Genomic DNA, 20,793 nt, shown 5'->3' with positions numbered 1-20,793 from the left:
CCATGGGAGCTGCTGCTGGGAAGGACCCAGGAGCTACCCTGGAGGGATGAGGCCTCCGACAGCAGGGACAGACAAGGGGGAAAGCTAAAGAAGTGGGGACCTCAGGCAGTTCGAGCCTCAGGGCCCCATCTCCCTGGGGGAGGAGCCTCTTGCTGGACTCCTCATAAAGGCCCCCTGTGGTGGGTGCTTTTCTGAGGAAGGTCCTTTTTTCTATGAGATCCAGGGCTTGGAGCCGCCCCCAAAGCTCTGGCCTTCTTTCTCCCAAAGCCACATTGCATCACAAGGAAATGGGGCCTCCTCAGAGATCCAGATGCTTTTTCCACATGATTCACCTCAGCCTCGTGCCCCCAAGGAGAGTTTTTCCGCATCATGTAGGTGATGGTGCTTGAAACGCCTAAAAGCAATTTACAAATGTAAGGTGTGATTACTATCAAAAATTAATTTATGCCAAAGGGACATAACACATAGGCACGGAGAGGACTCAGACCCACGCTCTGGACAGAGGCAAGATAGCCAAGCATTCTCCTTTCATCCTCCACCCCCACCCCTGCCCCCCCAGCCCCCATAGGAGGGCATTGGGCCAAGACTTCCTTCCCCCTCCCGATGCCAGCCAGCCCCTGGCAAAGCAGGGACACCTAAGAACAGCTCAGAAGGGGACAAAGACATTTTAAGCCACCCCTGTCACTGTCCTAAGTAAATCCAGCCCCAAACACCTCCTCCTGCCTTTCATCATCACCCCTGGCCTGGCCCCTCATTCCAGACACTTCCATCCACTGCTCCTCAGACTGAAGTTCTCTCACCTCCCCACCCCACCCCCATCCACCCTTTCCCTAGACCTTTCCAGGTGTTAAGCAACCAAGATGGGGAATGTATTAGTCAGGGTTCTCCAGAGAAAGAGAACCAATAGAATGTGCACAGAGAGAGAGGTTTGTTTTAGGGAATGGCTCGTGTGATTATGGAGTCTTAGTCCGTTTGGCCTGCTATCACGTGATACCATAGACTGCATGGCTTATGAAGAGCAGAGATTTCTTTCTCACAGTCCTGGAGTCTGGGAAGTCCAAGATCAAAGTGCTGACAGGTTTGGTGTCTGGTGAAGATCACTTCCCGGTTCATCGGTGATGCCTTCTTAGTGTGTCGTCACATGGCAGAAGGAACAAGAGAGCTCTCTGGGGTCCCTCTGACAAGGGCACTGATTCCATTCATGGGTCTCCACCTTCATGGCCTTTTATTTGACATAGAACCCACCTCCAAATCCCATCGCATTGGGGGTTAGGATTTCAACATGGTAATTTTGGTGGGACTCAACCATTCAGTCTGTAGCAAGGGGGCCGGCAAGTCCAATGTCTGCAAGGCCGGCTGGCAGGCTGGAGACGCGGCGAAGAACCCACCCTGCAGTTCAAGTCCAAAGGCCTTCTGCTGGCAGCATTCCTTTTTGCTCACAGGAGGTCAGTCCTTTCTTGTCTTCAGGTCTTCAGCCCAGTGGATGAGGCCCACCTACCTTATGGAGGGCAATTCATTTTACTCAAAGCCCACCGATTCAACTGTTAATCTCATCTAAAACAATTCACAGAAACTTCCAGAGTAACGTCTGACCACATAACTGGATGCCTAGGCCCAGCCAGCTTGACACATAAAATTAACCATCACAGGAGCCAAAATGAAGGACAGGAAGGCCTGCTTTCATTTCCGTCTGTTGGAATCTAGGGAAGGAAGGAAGGAAAGATACCACAGGGCAGGGGTCTGGGGCTGTGCTGGGCAGCTACAACTTCCGGAGCTCTCAAAGCACAGTGGCAACGGTACCCCACTGTGTTACACACGAGGCTGTCCTCACCACGTTTATGTCCCTTTCCACCCCTGGGGCACTAAACTCTTCCACAAATGTATCAGAAGAGCCTAACTTGGGGCAAGCTCTGTGCCAGGCATGGGATGTACCAGTGTGAGCAGGATGATTTCCTCATTTCTTCACACAGGACACCCCTCCCTCTGAGCCGTGGGACTTTGTCTCAGTAAAATGGAAATCGTTGGTGCCGTTCTGTTCCACGGCACGGGACAGTCCGCCACTCAGAGGCACAATGCCTGGGCCCTGGTCACACAGCAGGAAGGTGGAGAGACCACCCATTTCCTCCCTGTACACTCGCCCCGTGGACCTTGACCTCCAGAGATTCCTCTGGTTTCATGCAAATACTCTCTCATAGCCCCCGGAACTCTGGAATGCTCTGCCCCCCCCCCCCCCCCCCCCGCTCTGTCTTGCCGTTCAAGGTTCAAGTCATGCTGTAAGGATATATATATTTTTTCAAACGAGTAATTCCTGCATGCAATAAAAAGATACACTATCTTCTGAGTGAAATATAAAGAGTTCACAGCAGCTGTCTCCCCAGTTTGCATTTTCCGCTGCAGCTGATAGGAAGGACAGATAAAGATAATGGGATTTTTTTTTCCCTTTCTTCTTTCACCTCCCTCTCTCCCTGGAAGGTGGAAGTGTAACAAATTGGATTGTGAGTGTGTCTGTCCTTTGTGCTTGGAGCCGGGACCAGGGCACCGGGCTGCCAGGCAGGAGCTGCGAGGGAGAGGTCAGAGCCACCAGCTCTGTCTTGGTGCCGTGCGCCGTGCATATGAACCCCGGGCCCCTTCTTCTCCTCCCCAGTGCCCACCACCTGCCTTCTCCACTCTTCTCTGACCTTGCACACCACAGCCCCGCTGGACGGCCACCGGAGCCTCTGTGTCCCATACTCAAGAATGTCCATTAAGCCCTAGCTCCTGTATCCTAAACTGAGTAGCAGAGCACAGCCTCCTTCTGCCTTCAGCTCTCCAGACTTCTCCCAGATAGCAACAACTCGCCAGTGCAGGGCACTTAACAGTTTACAGAGACCTAGTACCTTAAATGCAGACGGCAAGTTCTACCTGAGAATTTCGTCTACTTCTTTTTTTTTTTTTTTTAATGTTTGTTTATTTATTTTGAGACAGAGAGAGAGCACGCGCATGCAAGCAGGGTAGGGGCAGAGAGAAAGGGAGAGAGAGAATCCCAAGCAGCCTCCATGCTATCAGCGCAGAGCCCAAAACGAGACCCGATCTCACGAACCGTGAGATCAGGATCTGAGTTGAAATCAAGAGTGGGGTGCTCAACCGACTGAGCCACCCAGGCGCCCTGGGAATTTCTTCTTTTAAGCACCTCTTGTTGTAGTTCGGTTATTTTATATTTAGAACTTGCTCTCACAATAAATAAAATACTTCCTTTTTTTCTTTTTTTAAACAAAACATAGTTAGACAGTACCCCCTCCCGTTCCTGGGTCAATTTCCCAACCTTGTTTGCAGTGACACTCTGATCCTGTCATGGCCCCTCCCCGTTCTGCTTTGACTCACGTTCCCTACCCTGCTGAGTTGCTGGGAGTTGAGGGTCCCAGGGTCCCCTGCCAGGTGTCTCCTTGGGGTTCACCGGTCAACAGGTGTGCAGCAGAACCCATGTCTCCTCCAGCCCTCTGCTCAGGGTCCTGTCTTTGGGGGCAGAGCAGGCACTGTGCAGGTTGGCTGTGCTCCTGGTGAGAGCCTGCTCCCCGTGCCCCCAAGGTGAGACAAGGTGGCCTGGGGTGGCAGCTCAGGCATCCACCGGGAAGGTCCCCTGTGGATCAGGAGGGCTGGCTCAGCCAGTTCTGATGAGTCTGCCTCTTCCCCTGCCCATCTGGGTCAGCCTTTCTCAAAGCTTCTCTGATAGATCTGAGGAGAGGTGCTGATAGGAAGAATGGAAAGGGGGGGGGGGTTGCAAGCCTTGAGGCCCCACCCTAAGGTAAAATGAAGTGCATGCATGAATGTGTGTGTGCATACATCTATGAGTGTGTGCACGCATGTGTATGTGTGCCCGTGCACACACGTGCACACACACACACAAGGGAAAGAGCTTGTGCAGGTTTGTGCTCTACGTAGGGTGTGTCCCTCAACATAGCACCTGCTGGGAGGCAGGGGAACCTCCAGGAGCCAGGCCAGTGATGTGCTTGGGGCCACTGCCTCCTTCCAGGGATTTCCTGCACCCGAATCCCTCCCTCGTCTATGCCCCAGCTTCCAGCTATTCCCTCAGCCACCTTCTCAAAACTTGGGGGACATGCCGTGGTGCTCCCATCTCCTCTTCCCTGAGAATTTCCAAGCACTGTGTGGTCTATCTCCTGAACACCCCCTACGTCTGTACCCCAGTCCCTACTGCTTAGCTCGGGCCCTCACCATCCGCCTTGGCCAAGGGCAGCCATTCTTGGTGGGGCTTCCTACCTCCGTGTCCTTCAAGAGCTCCCCCCTTCTCATCCACCCCGTCTCCCTGCCCTGGAGCTCACCCCCAGATGCCTTAGCCTGGCTTGCCAGATCTTTCTTACCCCACTTCTGCCTTGCACATGGCTCTCCAGCCTCCCAGCCCCTCCTTTCCACTGCCTCCCACACTGACACACATCTACGGGTCCCCAGAAGCATCACATAAGTGGCATCTTCGGACCAGAGCACCCGTCCTCCTGGCCGCCCAGCCCTCAGCCCAACAGCCATCCCTGGACCCCCCCCCCCCCCCAGACGCTGCTCATTCTCCCCCCTACCCCCCCGCCGATCCCAGGGCCCCCGATTCATCCTGCTTCCCCACGGCCTTCCCCTAGAGAGCCCTTCAGGAGCCAGGGCTTCAGTCTGATGAAGCGTCATGTTGTGCTAGCACAGGGCCTGGCACGCTGTGGGCACTGAGCAGACGGTGCTGGAGTGGGTGAGTGTGAATGGGGCTCTGAGGTTTCCTGGATCTGGATTTTCAGCACGGGGGCCGCAGGAGATGCGTCTTCCCAGATGTGCTGGTCCAGAGCGTGCCCGGTCTCAAGATTCTCTGGGGCCATCCCTGAGCTCAGTGTCTCCTATCATTTGGTGTCTGGAGGTGTTTTCTGGTCCCTCCCTGTGCCCCAAGGGCAGGCAAAGCTGTGTGGAGGCTACACCCTCACCCGGAGGATGCTGGCCATCGGCCCAGCTGTCCCATCACCCCTCAGCTATTCTAACAGGGCCACCTCGTACATACATAGCAAGGTGTGGACACAAAAGAGAGATATTTTTAGCACCGTTTTTATAGGCAAGACAGAAGGAGCCTATCTGGTGAAGAGAGTGCTGGACTTGGGATTGAGAGGCCTGGTTCTATTGATTTGCATTACTGTCATTAACACTGAGCGTGTGTCGAATATACAACAATACACAGGGCGCAAAATGAGATACGTCCTCGCTCAGGGCCTTCCTGAGGATGACCTAGCCAGCCACACGCTGCCAAGGGCACGAGGCCGCTGTCCTTCAGATCTGAAGGTGGCAGGCCTGCCTTACCCTTAACCAGTGCATCCGGCCCTTGGGTTCCTCACTGCTGGGCAAGGAGGGTATTTCCGGAAGCCAGCTATGGCCTGCGAAGGGTGGACACTCTGAGATGGGGAGAAGCCAGCTGCTTTGGCCTTTGACCTTGTCCCTTCCTGGTTCTGGCATGACTCCGGAGAGCTCCAGCTCCTGCCTCTGTTGAGACAAGGTCACGAAGCTATGCAAGAGGACTCCAGAAAGCCGAGCCCATGTCTGCTCTCCTGATTTCCTGGAGACTTTCCGTGATGAGTCTGGGAAGAAAAGAGAGACCATGGCTGATGTGGATGAGGGATTTCAGGAAAGGAAGGAAAGTGTAACACAGAAGCAGAAATGTGTTCAGGCCAGCAGGTAAAACTAAGGACTCTGGCCAAGAAGAGTGAGTTTCAGGAATGAGTTCCCAGGTTAGCCCAGGTTAAATTACTCGGCACCGGGCAATCCCCTGCCTTCCTGCTGCACTCCGAGCCCCCGCCTCCGCTGGGGGTCAGCTTGGCCGGCTCCCCATGGCCTGGTTCTTTCTTGTAGCCCAGGGCTGGCGTTGCCAAAACCAGGCTCCCTCCTCCCTGGGTTTCCATCCATTAGGACTGATTTGGGGGCGGGACAGAGAAGTTCACTGTTTTATCTTCCTTCTATTTCAGCGGGATGGAAAGCAAATCCAAGTTTTCTTTTTTTTTTTTTTTTTAAGTTTATTTTTATTTATCTTTGAGAGAGAAACAGAGAGTGAGTGGGGGAGGGGCAGAGAGCGAGGAGACAGAATCCCAAGCTCTGACAGCCCAGAGCCCGATGCGGGGTTCGAACTCACAAACCGTGAGATCACAACCTGAGTTGGACGCTTAACCGATTGAGCCACTCAGGTGGCCCACCTCCCCCGGTTTTTCGGTGTAAGAGGTAACGAGAAGAAACAGGTTCAAGAGATCTAAAAAGCAGGGCGAAGTGCTCCCCTTGATTCCAGCTCACCAACCTCATGTTGGCACCTGGGGGAATATTCATAACTTTTTGAGATAACTGCGAAAAGACGTGGCTTTGTGGAAAGGAAGCTGCTGGGGCCTGAGGGCCACTGCCTTCTCGGGTTCGTAGAGCTCCCACGTCTAGAGAACACACAGGGCACGCACGAGGGCTCCTCTCATGTCACTGTATCCAGATGACCTAGTCCAGCGTCCTGCCCAGAGAAGGAGCCCAGTTAGTGCCCGTGGAAGAGAACTCCGCTGGTTATCAGAAGGAGCAGTGGCCTGCGGATAAGGACTTCTGCATCTGTCTTCCCAACCTGTTTCTCTAATTTCCTGGTCATAACACTGGAAGAATGAGTGACAATAATTTGAGACAACTTTCCTTCTGGCACTGGCTATGCCTGGCTGTGTTTCTGAAGAGTTCAGATCAACCTTTGACCCAGGTTGCTAAGAGAGTAGTTCACAGTTCCCCTTTAACTGCAACTCACTGTCCACTGTGAGCACCAACACAGAGGCAGAAAATTCTTTTGTACTGCCTAGAAAATAGGCCATCATCACTCACTCGCTCATTCTTCTCCTTCCTTCCTTCATTCATTCACTTATTCATTACTCTTTTAATAAATACTCATCAAGTACGTACTGTGTCCCTGGTGCTGGGCCAGCGCTGCTGGTAGACATTTAGCAACATCAAATTTTTGTACTCCCAAGGACAAGCCATCATTCCTTGACTGCCCTGGGGGAAGCATAGCCATACTCTGCCCTACTTTTTTTTCAGGTGGGGACACAGATACAGACTGATTTTCATTTGCTTACATAATTATTGGACATGACTCAGAAACAAGGCTGCTGAGTACAGCTGCACAGGCTGCGCACTGCACAATTTCAAGGGGAGTTGTGCAACCGGGAAGCGTTCCATCGGGCTCCAGAATCAGTCACCAGCTCTCATGGCTTAGTCCATCAGGCTGTGTGGCTTGTTCAGATCCTACTGAGATGTGCTACAGCTCCATCAGCAAACAATGCCAGTGTAGCTGCTAAACCGGAAAGCTGGTCCCCATCTAGTCCTGGCAAGCCCACAGCCACTTCAGTGGAGGAGACCTTCTTCTCCCTTAGGAGAAGCCAGTGGACCTAATATCCCAGCCAGTGGGCCTAATATCCAGAGTCCTCCCCTCCTTCTCCCCCAATCCCTGTGTGGGAGAATGTAGAACACTGTCTTCCGTGCCCCCAAGCTGTCTCTGTACTGTTCCCGCCATGCAGCCTCTGACTTAATAGCCCTGGTGCTATTCACCAGGCAAGCAGGAGAGACCCAGGAGGCTTTGTCTTTTGGGACTGGGGTAGAGCATGCCAACTGCCATATTTCTTAGCCCCAGGCTGTATCAACTGGCTGACCAGCTGCCAGATATCCTACTTCGTGTTCCCCACCACTCAAAAATGCGTGCATCCGCACATACCCACATAAAATGAAAAACAAAAACAAAAAAAAAAAAACACAACCAACAACACACTGCCCTCGAGGTGCCTCAGTGGGCATTTCCCTTTAGTCTATTACCCTACCTGCCCCGAGGCTCTAATCCTTGCGCTCAACTCCAGCCATGCCTTCAACGGCACTAAGTGATAGGCAGTGCCCAGGGACCTTCACTCCAGTGAACAGGCACCATTAGCCTCATGCTCTTATTCCTCGGGCGGCCTGATGCTACATGAAGCTTTAAACCAGGCAGCAGACAAGCGCACGACCTCGAGCAGGGACTGGGGTATGATGAGCATCTCTGCTGCCCCTCAGGGCAGGCAGCTCTCTTTCTGGGCCTGTCTTTCATCCACAGCACTGGTCATGCCAAGTGCACAAGGCAGGGAGGAATCGGTGCCCTCTGCACCGCAGATGTGGCCAGTCATGGGCCCACAGCTCAGCCTTGACCGGAGGGGACAGCGGGGCTGGGGGTGGGGTCTGAATCGGGTCTCTGTAAGCCATAGGAGAATCCACAGCGGGGTCAGGCAGAGATGTCAGGTGACTCCAGCCCCCGACTGTGCTCCGTGAATCCCAGGGCTCTTGCACGTTTCAGAAGTACTGGCGTCTGTGCGGCGTTGAGCGGGGTCGTGATTGCCTGGAAGCCAGATTCGTGGCTTCCTGGCTGGAACACATGTTGCATTTGAATTTAAAAGGCCGTTTTTTCCTCTCTGGTGTGTGTATGTGAACATACGTGCGTGTGTGGGTGTGCACGTGCCCCTGCACTCGAGAGCTGGCGTGCACCTGGGTCTCCGTGCGCACACATCTCAAGACTGGAATGCGCACTTCTTCGTCTGCATGTGATTTGTACCATGGGTAGTGATGGCAGTTTGGTTGATGGGAAACAGTCCCCTGCTTCCCCGTGCGGGAGCCATCAGAGAGCCTGTGTGTCGGTGGTGTCTGGGCCCCCGAGGAGAACGTATGGATAGAAGTATATACCTAAAGCATCAAATAATGAGGTGTTGGATAGATCACCAAGACACAGCTATTCACATTAAGTCCGTGGGGATGGGGCTGGTCCCGGGCACGAGAATGGGTTTTGCTGATCCCTCCACGTGCATTTACCCGGACTCCCTGCCAAGGGTGAGACCTACCTCCCAGCTTTCAGGTGCAGGACACAGCCCTGCAACAGGACCAGGGTGCACAGAGACTGAACCTGCAGCCTCTCCTTAGCTCTGAGACCTTGCAATCGAGCAAATGAGCCTGTGGCGGTGATGATGCCGCCTGGCATTTACTTAGCGTTCTTAAATGCTTTGACCTGCCTCATTCACTCAGCCAGTTTTTATAAGCACTGCTCACGGATGTGGCCGCTCGCAGCGGACAGGTGAGCAGGGGAGGACAGGGGATGTTATCCCACTTGTGGCACACAGTGCGTCGGGATGAGAACCGGGGCTGGAACCCAGGGCGCCTCTGCACTGAGAGCTTCTGCACCCCTCCTCAGGGAGTGTCTCGTAACACCTGTTGGTCCACGGATGCACCCTGGAGATCATGCATTGTAGCTGCCCGCACAGGGGTCCTTGGGAGCACCGCAAGGAGCTGTCCTTGGGAGCACAGGGGCCCGAGGGCCTCTCTGAGATGCATCTGCTCTCCCTACAGAGTGGCGACAAGGAAGCGGGGCGAGGATGATCCTACAGGATGAAGACATCACCACCAAGATTGAGAATGACTGGAAGAGACTGAACACGCTGGCCCATTACCAGGTGGGGTGACTGCACAGGAGGGATGGGGCTGGTAACCTGCCGTTCCCTCAGAGTCTCAGTCCTTGAAGGAGAGGGTCACCCTGAGGCCGGACACCAAGCCCTGCAGCCACCTCTCCACCGGCACTTCTGATCCCTTAGCGACCCAGGGAAACTTGGTGTCCGTCAGCCAGGAAACCTTGACCTCTTTGGAAATGGGATGCCAACATGCGCGCTTCTGGCAGGGCGTGCTTCCGGCGGGGTATGGGCAAGTCTGCAAGAAAAGGCCTTTCTTGGATGATCCCTGGGGCGTAAGGCCGGGTGCTCTCCCAGGGAAGCATCGGGATGGAGGGTGCTGGTGAGACGCTCTTGCCAGAGTTGCTCTAAGAGTTAGCCACGGCGTAGGATGCTATTCGGCGTTCAGGTCTGTCTTGTTTCCTCGAAGAAAGCTGACCGCCTCCAAAGCCCCCCTGTTCTTGGTGAGGCACTGATTGCTCCTGAGATCCAAGTAAATTCCTGTTGTCCTTATTTCCTCAGGGGGCAGAGTTTCTGTGCCCAGTCTCTTGTAAGCCTTTTCCTTGTAGGTGCCAGATGGTTCTGTGGTGGCTTTAGTGTCCAAGCAGGTGACAGCCTACAATGCCGTGAACAACTCCACAGTCTCCAGGACCTCGGCAAGTAAATATGGTGAGTTCTGCCAATCGTCCTGGGGAGGAGAAGATGCCCGAGCTTGTTGTGAGGATCGTCACATTAACAGCACCGCTGAACAGCACTGGACCCCCGGACAGGGAGGGGGAGAGGGAGGCGGGCAGGCTGACCACGGCTGGGGAGAGCCCGAATGGGGAGGAGTCTCCTCGTTCTGGAACTCTGGTGCAGGAACAGGACCTTCAGCCTTGAAAACAAGAAGAAAATCTAACCTTCACGAGCACCTCACAGTCTACGACGCGGTGCTTTCATTTTTGTGGTCTTCATTATCGCACGTCATGTTCGTGACAATCAGCGAATTAAATAATTATTATTTCCCCCTATTATGCAGATTAGCAAATTATAACTCAGATGCTCAGAAGCTACACAACACGTAAAGGTCACACGGTTATGAAGCGGCTGAGGGAAGGTGCAGACCCAGGGCTCCAGCTCCGGGGTGTGGGGTGGGGAGAGGATGCTGGGTCCGGGCCGGGGTCCCCCGGTGCAGCCCTGTTCTGCCTCCACCTGTGTGCTTTGGGGCCAGCTGCCTGACCGCCGTAAGACCTGGTTCTCTTACCAGCAAAACTGGAGAGGAAAAAAATGACCAATTCCCCAGGATCACTGTGAAAAGTCAGTAGTAAACATACAGTGGTGCCCGCACACAGTAGGACCTTTTCTGCTCCACACCCGTTTCGCCACAGCCCACAGCAAGCCAGTGGGAAGATCTGGCCCAGGCCAGACGGGAGGATGCAGGTAAGCAGGTGACAAGGTGATCACTCGGCTGCTCCACGGCATTAAGGGAAACACGGCACACGTCCTGAGACATCACCTCAGAACCCTTACCAGGAAAAGTGTAACGACGGACAGGCTGATAGTCTTACAAATTGAAGAATTAAGGGCTGGAGAGATGCAGGTACAGGAGGGGGAGGAATCTCAGCGGGCCAAGTAGCCGCGGAGGGCTTCCCGGACGTGGCGGGAAAAGCATCCCACTCGCAGGGAATGGACCGACGCAAGGCAGGCAGCCAGCAGCACCCGCAGATTGCAGGCAGGATCAGGCGGTATTGGCCACGGCCGGAATGGGGGGGCGTGTGATGGGTCACGGAAGGGCCTCACACACGCGGGGTCATTGCCTTGGCAGAAAACATGATCCGATACACCGGCAGTCCTGACAGCCTCCGCTCGCGCACACCCATGATCACCCCCGACCTGGAGAGCGGAGTCAAGATGTGGCATCTGGTGAAGAACCACGAGCACGGGGACCAGAAGGAGGGCGACCGGGGGAGCAAGATGGTGTCTGAAATCTATCTGACGCGTCTGCTGGCCACGAAGGTATGGGGCTTCAGACGGGCTTCGGGGCACGTGTGGGGTGTGGGAAGGAACGTCGTCAGCCCACAGAAATGCCAAGCTGGCGGATGCCTAGCATCTGTGCTCGCCCCACCCGTTATCCACTCAGCCCCAGTGCTCTTTCCCAGCACCGAAACTCAGAATCCTCAACCTCGCGCTTCAGGCAAGCCCCACGCGTGCATCGGTGTGCAGCCCAAAGCACTGCTTCCATCCTGCTCTGTGCCCCGTTCCCAAATATGGAGACACTAGCCACATCTGTTCGTGTTCTTCTGTCATGCCTGTGAGAGAATGCCTCCTTCTCAAGGGTGTCACATACAACCCCTAGTGAGGCAAAGTGGGGCTCCATCAGTGACTTTCCAGGCACCATTTCTTCTTTTTTTTAATGTTTTTATTTATTTTTGAGACAGAGAGAGACAGAGCATGAGCGGGGGAAGGGCAGAGAGAGAGGGAGACACAGAATCCGAAGCAGGCTCCAGGCTCCGAGCGGTCAGCCCAGAGCCCGACGCGGGGCTCGAACTCACGGACCGTGAGATCGTGACCTGAGCCGAAGTCGGACCCTCAACCGACCGAGCCACCCAGGCGCCCTTCCAGGCACCATTTCTGATCCCGGTTCTGGGAACATTGTGTGCCTGCGCTGAGCCCTTCGCTTGTGAGGCTGGCCTCCGCTCTGAGCTCTGCAGAGCTGACTGTGTAACTGCTCATCAGCCAGCGTGAATGATGCCCAAACAAAACCAGCAGATTGTGTTTGTCTGCTCCGACCGAGTGAGTTGTTCCTTAGCATTTGTGAAAAGTGCTAAAATAACACCACCAAAGGGTGTTAAACCAACCCATGCTGTTGGCAGAGGAAGGCTCGCTTAGGTCCAGTCATCAGCATTATGTCTATTTTCCACGTGCACGGGAAATTTAAAGCTGTTGGAGGAAGGTGAAGACGGTGGGAGACTTGATGCAGGCACTTGCCCGGCCTCCCCGCTCTCCCCCTCCCCAGCAGGCCACGCACCCTGCCCTCCCTGCCCCTCTCCTGGTCTGCCGGGCAGATCCGAGACCCTGTCCTGAGAGCTCCCTGGGTGGAGCTGTGTTCTGAACCAGTCCCCCTCCGCAGGGCACGCTGCAGAAGTTTGTGGACGACCTGTTCGAGACCATCTTCAGCACGGCGCACCGGGGCTCGGCCCTGCCCCTGGCCATCAAGTACATGTTCGACTTCCTGGACGAACAGGCCGACAAACACGGCATCCACGACCCGCACGTCCGCCACACCTGGAAGAGCAACTGGTGAGGGAGGCCGCCGCCCCCGCTTCCTCCGCAGGGACCCGGAGCAGGCCCTGCGTCTGGGCCTCCCTGCCCTCTCCTACTGCGTCCGCGCTGGCTTCCTCTCTCACTTCCCTCCACCCAAAGCATCCTTGTTTCCTATCCATCAGTCGGGCAGGTTGCAGACACTTATTGAACCAAGTAAGTGAGTGAAAACTTAACACGCCAAATGTTGCCACCAGACCCCTGTCACACCCAGAGTATGCCCGACACTGTGCCTGGTGTGTGCACACACAGTCAGGCACGGCCACCGCCCTCGGTGGGCTGACAGGCGTGGGTAAGAGACAGGCAGGTGGCTGTTGGGACAGGGAGGCCGAAGATGCACGCATGCAACCAATTCTAGAGGCAGCACCTCAAGCACGGTTGTGACCTGAGAGTCGTCTAGGCGAACAAAAGGTGTGTTTCCGTTCTATTCGAGAAGCAAGGGTCTTCCCTTCTGCCAGACTCGTCTTCCCAACTCCCCTTGGGGAAGAGACCTTCCCATACCTGCTTTGTCCTGCTTTGAGGAAGCAGGACTCTCTGAGCCCCGACACCCTAGATGTCTCCACTGTGGTTCCTGTGTCCTTGAACATAGGCCCTCCTTTCCCTTCGTGGGTGTATACTCTGTGTTTCCATTTGCGGCTGCAAGGTCAGACATCAGTATTCAGCACTTGGTGTGGAACCTCGCACAAAGCCGTGGCTCGATAAATATTGATGAAGATGTAGGACCAAGGTGGTCTCTATCTGAGGGCTCTGTCTCAGGCCAGGCCGGCTTGTATTTGGTCCCATCAGTTCCAGAATTGCCTCCCCGGAGCTTTTCGACAGTCCCTGTCCCAGGTTGTTCTTCCCCAGAACATTCTTCCAAGGCAGCACAAGCCTGCTGCCCAGCACCTGCAGCCGACAGCCAGGACGGGCCCGGCTCTAGGGCTCGGCCAGGCACCCCGGCAGCCAGCCTGGAGCCCCAGACCAAACACGGATCACGGCAGGAGTCAGAAGTGGCACTAAAACCTCACTTAACGTCATCTGCTCTGGCTTCTCCTCTCTTTCGCCTGAAGAGTAGTGCGATCTCTGCTGAAACTGGAAATGCGGGCAGGAACAGAGGTTTGGACCATAGCACTAAAGAGTTGGGTTTACGCCCCCATTAATTCTGGGTGAGAGATCTTGCGCTGCCGAGTTCCTGCACCCTTTCTGAAATAAGACGGTTAGACTCCGGATTCCTCAGGGGCACGGGGTGAAGGCTCTTCCCTGCTGAAGGCCTGCCAGCCTGGTCTGGGTAAGAGTGCTGTGAGTTCTGCCCATCCTCTTAGCGCGGCTCTGCAAAGCCGTTCCGTGGGCCATGTCCCTGACCTACCCAGTCTGCTTCTCCCTGCCAGTCTTCCTACTCCCCACCTCATCCGAATGTTAGCAGACTCCACAACACAAAGAATGCTCTGCCCAGCCCAGCTCTTGGGCCTGGCTGTGGAGGGCTGGTATTTCCAAAACACTCAAACACCCCTACATGCCCTCGTAGCCCCTTACCAGCAGACCACCTGAAATGGTATCTAAATCATTCGTCTTCAGCCCATACTTTGGCTGGGGTGAGCACCCACCCCTGCCGCCCTCCAAGGATGCCATAATGCCCTTGGCGTGGGGCCAACCTTCCCTTCACACCAGCTCCTCCCAGTACTCTGGTGTCATCACAAGGAACCCCAGGGCGGTCGTCCGCAGTACCCGGCTCGAGTTCTCTCACCCAAGGACATGTGCCCCCTGACCCTGCTCACTGCCCAGGCAAGAAGCAGTTCGTCTGGGAATTATGAGATCTGCATCATGACTTAGAGTTCATCGTCCCTGAGTAAAAAAAAAGATGATTGCTCGATTCCTGGCCAGAGTTGTAACTCACCTTCTCCCCGCCCGCTTCCTCCACGTTCCCCTACCTTTTCTCTTTGAAATAAACCTCCTGCTCATTTAGCCTGAGTGGCTGCAATCAACCAGAGATTAGTGCCACCACCAATGTTAATAATATGCTAATATTTCATTAGGCAGGAGCCTCGGTGTGGTGCCCCGGTGCCCCCGTTTGATTTGCCTGTCAGCACAAGCGGCGTAAGCAAGGGAAACGACTCTGTAGCAGACATTAGACTCCCCGAGACCGTCTTCTGGATGAGACGCCCAGAAACAGGAAGGTGTGGACAGACCCCATGGGCGGAGCAGCCTGGAGTCCGTGCAGGGCTCTGACCCCAGCTGTCACGGTCTCCCCTGGGCAGCTATGATGACCCTGACTTTCACCGTGTGTTGCAACGTTCTGTGTCACCCCCTTATTTCCTAGTCCCTATTTCAAAGGACGAAACAAGTGCCACTTAACGTTGTCAGATCTCAGTGCTGCCCGAGATCTGACAGTCCTGCGCTGCACATTTTGTAGGAACGTAATACTTGCTGGTCGATCGGCAGTCTTGAATATGAGGTCTTACTGTAGTTCAGCATCTGTTGTATGGAGGTACCGGCCACTGGGAGATGCAACAAATAGAAATGTATTGTACTCGCCAGATTGAAGTAAGTAATTCAAAGCGCTGAAGTTTCAAGAGGCGAGTCAAACACATAGGAATGCTGTAACTATTACCAACAGTGAGAACAGCTACCAAAGCAATAAAACTTCAGGGCAGAAGGCAGGAGGTGAGGAGGAGGTGGGGGGCAGAGGGAGGGAAGCAAGCGATCCCTTGCTTGGTGCCATCCCGCTTCCTTACCTGCATCTCAGTAGGCCAGATGGAAGCCACAGGATGCGAGAGCCGGCAGAGTGTGGCCAAAGGGGACAGGGGACAGGTCTCTCCCAACCTCCCTTTCTGGCAACAGAGAGCGTGACTTGTGTTTATCAGACCACACTGCAGTTTTTCTCCTCTTTGGCTTGGTTTAGGTGACTCCTCTCCTGCTTCCTCCAGGTTACTCCAGCTAAGGAATGCATCTGTGTCTTTAAAACTCAGACCATCTAGTGTCTTTCCCTCCGTGAAGACTTTCTGAACACTTCCCTCTGCATAGACTCGGAGACGCCTCCCTGTGTCCCACATCAGACCCTGCCTGTCCTTGGGTTCCAGCACTGATAGCTCTCAGAGCACATACTTGGTGGCAGGCCTGACTCCCCCACGAACCCACCAGAAAGCTGGCTTCTTGAGGGCAGAGGATGTGTCCCGTTCCCACTGTATCCCCAGTTGTTAGCGTGCTGCCTGGTATGCAGTAGGCACTCAGTGCAAGAAAGAGGGAGGGAAACACAAGGGGACAGATGAAGGGCTGTGAATGTGGGTTTCTAAGCACACCGGCTCAGGGAGGAGAAATTAGTTAGCTACACTTCAACTGCTCAGCCCCAGTGCCTTCACTGCGTAGGGTCAAACTGTACTGTCAGGCAGGGAGGAAGGATGTGCTCTCTTCCGGGTCATACCATGGATGGCAGAGAATAAGATACAAAGCCTGTATTCCAGGCTATTCTTTAAGGTTTGCCGATTGGATGTGCATTATATCCGGCATAGGGGGTGGACAGTGGAATAGAGTCAGAAACTCCACTTTATAGCACCCACACTGGCCGCCTCTGAGCCCAAGCCTTGTGCTGCCAGGGAAGGTTGTAGTCCTGCAGTCTTCAGGCTGGGCATCAAGCCCTCCCCAGTGCCCATCAACATTTGAGCTGTGGGTGGAGTAGTCAGCCTTGCTGATCCTCAGTTTCCTGGCAGGTATGTTAGTGGCATAGGCTTTGCTTTTAAGAACAATCGGTTCTCAGCCTTTTCTCTTTCCCCAGAGAACTCTCCAGGCCACGCCACACCCCCTGCCCTCTCTTCCTGACCATCTGCCTCTTCCCTCCACACAGCCTACCCCTGCGGTTTTGGGTCAACATGATCAAGAACCCTCAGTTTGTGTTCGACATCCATAAGAACAGCATCACGGACGCCTGCCTCTCCGTGGTGGCCCAGACCTTCATGGACTCCTGCTCCACATCAGAGCACCGACTGGGCAAGGACTCCCCTTCCAACAAGCTGCTCTATGCCAAGGACATCCCCAGCTACAAGAACTGGGTGGAGAGGTGAGTGCTGGGCCCGGGAGCCAAGGTAGGACCCCTTGCTGAGCAGGCAACTGCCCTTGATTTGGGGTCCCCTCGCCTCCAAAATGGGCTGGTGCTTACGGACGGGCCATTCACAGAGCCCGATCCTGCAATTGGCAATACCCACACCCGCACGTCCCCAGTGGTATTGTCAGCTGAAACAAGACCCCAGGGAACCTGGCTGGACATAGCCTCTGTGCTCGGCTTCCCTGCATGGAGGGTCCCAGATCTTAATGGCCGAAACGCCTTCAGGCCCAGGAAGGAAATCCAGTTCCTGCTCTAACCCCCACCAAAACAAAACAGAACAAACAAACAAACAAACGCTCAAGGAACCAAATAACATCTTGGCACAGGAAGTCTGGAGTCCTCTACCCATCTGTCGCTGTCTATCCAGTAAGCCTCTCTCCACATTCTGTGGGGATGTCGTTCTCATTCTGACACTTCTGACTGCCCCAGACCCTTGACCCTCACAAGATGAGCTCTTGATGCCCTGTGCCCTGCAGTGCTTTCTCAGCCATTGTAGCCATGACCTTAGTCATGGTCTCACACATTGTCCTGTGACTGGAGGGCCAGTTGTAAGCTGGGGAGCCCGTCTTCATGCAAAGCTAACTCATGGTAAAGAACGTTAATGGTGTGTCTGAGCCAATCGCCTCCAGGTAGCAAACACCTGAGCTAGGCAACCAGCCAAAGCCTTATTTATTTATTCATCACCATAGTCCTGTGTCCAAGAGGATAGGATTAGAACCTCATTTTCTGCCCATGAAAGTGAAGAAATATACATTCAGAAAGGCCAAGATGAGAGGTGATCCCCAAACTCAACTAACTCCTACTTTTGTACCATCAATGATGCTTCTAGTCGGGGCCTATGCCAACCTCTGTGGTGCCTCTGTGTGAATTCAACAAGGTGCCCTTTCCTACCGGAGGATGTAACTCCAAGCCAGGTGCATGGTTTGTTGAATGATGGACTGGTTGTCAGCCCAAGCACCTCTGTGCAGTGAACAGCCTGCACAACTCCACAGGGCAGTCCTGATTTTAGAGTCCCTTTCTCTTGTTACCATGAAGCTCAGATTTGGTGTCTTTATTAAGAGTAAAAGATGCCAGAAATTGTTCTCGACTTAGTAACTGAAGACAAAATGAACAGTATCATTTCACCCATGGGAAAGAGACAGTCTCCATCTTCATACTTGAAAATTGCCTTCCCTTGTAAAGAGGGACTAAGAGAGAGTGGAGTCTTGGCCACCTCAGTAACATAGTTCTGCTAGAAAGCATTGAGTTTTGTTTTTCCTCTCCCCTCTGTTCTTTGATATCCTCCCTACCCCTTCCTGCTGATGCATGTGCTGGGCATCAGTCTTGGCCGTCAGAGAGAGAGAGCTCTCGTGTCCTTGTATCTCTTGATGTCTGAGTCACTAGGAGAGGCTCTCAGCTCCCTCCACATAGATGGTGGCCCATTTTTCTGACGACAGAGCTGCCAGGAACGAGCCCTCCTCTGTGGTCACCGGCCCTTCAACAAAGAGAGGAGAAAGGCAACAGCGGGGCTCTGGTTATCCCAGCACGGGTCACGGCACTAGGACCTCAGGCAGGGAGCGAGGAAGCAGGGGTGTGGAGGGCTGGAGGCGTTTATGAAACACCTGCAGAGAGGACCCTCCCCAGGACACGGCTAGCTAGTCAGAGGTGAGAATAACGCGTGCGAGGGGCTAACGGTCTTCCTTCCGCCTGGTGCTAAATGAAATTTGTGCCACGCAGCTGCTACAGGTCATGAGTAACCCCAGTCCATTTGGTTATTTTTAGGAGTGGCTTGATGGTTTCCATTCCTTATCCCGCCAGTTTCTTAGCAACCGGTGGTACTCTAGGGAGAATCATCTCTCACTAGCTTGAGATCCCACCCAAACCCTTTCTCCTCTCATTCTGGGATGAAGTACAGGGACGGAGGGATCGGGAGACACAGCGTGAGCAGGTCTGGAGATCAAGTCTAGAGTGCTTCTTCACTTGGTGACGGATGGATGAACTCCACTGTCACTCGAGAGTTGCCTGGCCTCCGAGGTTGTCTGCCTGCCGGAAGGTGAAGTCGAGCAGCACAGAACTCGCTCGGGGTGCGCAGCAAGCCTGGTCCCCCACCTTGGCCCACCACAGGCACCGGCAGCATGCAGTTCAGAGGAACGACGGTAGAACCCAGCCTCTCATGGCCGGCGCTTACCCACAATGCTATTGGCTGGCATCTCCCACTGCACACTCCCAGTCTTTGCCGCCTCCGTCCAAGTATGCGGGCTTTTGCTTATGGCCACATCTAGAGAAAGGGCAAAGGCCCTCCTGGCCCCCGGTAGCCATCTTAAACCGCTACACTCCTCTTACAGAGTCACCGAGAACAGTGTGTCGTGACCAGTTATAGTTCCTATTTCATTAGCAATAGCAGTAAAATTTGCACGTCGGGGGGGGGGGGGTGATTTCCTCTCCGCTTAAATTGGAGGAGGCTCAAGGTTATTCCTGTGGCCGCGTTAGCCTTTCTCACCTGCCCTCAGGGCTTTGCAGGTAGGGCTGAGCGGAGCGGAATCGCAGCCGAACCGCTCAGAACCGGACTGGGGTGCGCCACACATTTCAGGGCCATCTGTCACATGTGTCGCAGTGTGAAAAAGGTTAAGAATTTTGAATATTTAAAAATGCCTCTTAGGAAGCCATCCATTCAAAACATAAAATGGTGACAGTTCACCCTGGGAGCAATACCAGAGGTGAAGTATAGACATTTCATTAACTTATTCATCAGTCCATGGGTCAAACATTTACGGTCTCCATCAGAAGCGTATGGGGCACTCGGGATATATTACACTTGATCCTTCCCTTGTGGCTCTCGTGGTCAAGAAGGACACACAGACAGGCCCTCAGCAAACCCCGTGGAGCTGTGATCATGCGGCTGGGGGAGTGAGGGCCTGATTCTGCTGGGCCTGGAGAGGTCCGTGAGAGGTTCTCAGAGATAAAGATTTCTGTGCGGGGCCTTCAGGCTCTAGATGCTTCTCATATCTACACCTTCATCCTCGAGGTGTTTGGAGGGATGACAAAACTTTGTTCTTCTAAGAGTTCAGGGCATTAGAGACCACCTTCTTGATCACTGGAGCCATCCAAAGGCAGAGATGAGACACCCACACCATCACTCACTGGGCCCATCCCCTAGAAACCCACAGACAGACCGCTACAGACGGGCCGACAGCGAGACATTCAGCATTCCAGGGCCCTGTCCTTTATAACAGCTCCCCAATGACCCACAAGGGTACTGGCATCCCATCTGATGTGAACAAACTCAGCAAAGAAAGCTGAGTAGGGCCGGTGGTGGGACCCAGACCTCGTCAGCAGGCCGGACCTTGGCCAGCTGGGAGCGGGGGGTGGTCTTGGGGGACTTTCCAAGCGTCAGTCCCTTTTGAAGGGGCTCACCTGCAGGCAGAAATCCCACGGGAGGAAGTTCAAGTACAGGAGCCCAGGCTGACCTCTCCCTTCCTCACTGCACAACCTGCTGATAAGAATACTTGTTTGAAGCTCATGAATATGGGGCATAATTGCATTCTTCACAATCAATAAGCCTTCTCAGTGGCGGAGCCCGGCGCAAAGGCCAGCCCAGCGGGAGCTGAGAAGGAAGCAATTGCCCACACAGCCGGGGAATCCAGGGCAAGGTCATTACTGGGCTCAAGGGGTGCTGGCAAGGCCAGGGAGAGAGGTGGGGCACAGCCCTGGATGGAAGCGAAGAGAGGTCAAGGCAGGGTCACATGCCTTGTTGGGTGGATGGTCCCGGCTAGCACCAGGCAAGGCTGGGGTCAAGACCCAGGCAGAGTGTTAGCTGGACCACAAACGCCACACTCATCTGGGAAATCGAGCTGTCCGGGGCCACTCAGCTCAGCTGTTCAGTACTTGCTGAAGATGAAGACATGTGGTTGGTCCATTCAGGGGCTAGTGTGTGGCCTCAGGTGTGCATTGGTCCAATCCAGTGCC

General features: G+C 54.3%; 1 protein-coding gene across 1 annotated transcript in view; it reads left to right on the top strand.

Moving 5' to 3' along the window:
• PLXNA4 (plexin A4) overlaps window positions 1-20,793 on the top strand; it is a 437,585-nt gene that overhangs the window by 404,580 nt on the left and 12,212 nt on the right. The window contains exons 26-30 of the mRNA XM_049641872.1: window positions 9,379-9,482; window positions 10,043-10,142; window positions 11,278-11,468; window positions 12,583-12,752; window positions 16,591-16,803. Coding sequence (XP_049497829.1) covers window positions 9,379-9,482; window positions 10,043-10,142; window positions 11,278-11,468; window positions 12,583-12,752; window positions 16,591-16,803 — 778 coding nt within the window. The remainder of the gene's footprint in view (window positions 1-9,378; window positions 9,483-10,042; window positions 10,143-11,277; window positions 11,469-12,582; window positions 12,753-16,590; window positions 16,804-20,793) is intronic.

This window comes from Panthera uncia, chromosome A2 (genome assembly GCF_023721935.1).
Source record: "Panthera uncia isolate 11264 chromosome A2, Puncia_PCG_1.0, whole genome shotgun sequence".
Classification (NCBI taxonomy): domain Eukaryota; kingdom Metazoa; phylum Chordata; class Mammalia; order Carnivora; family Felidae; genus Panthera; species Panthera uncia.
The sequence above is the reverse complement of the archived record's forward strand: the minus strand, read 5'-3'. Positions and strand labels throughout refer to the sequence as shown.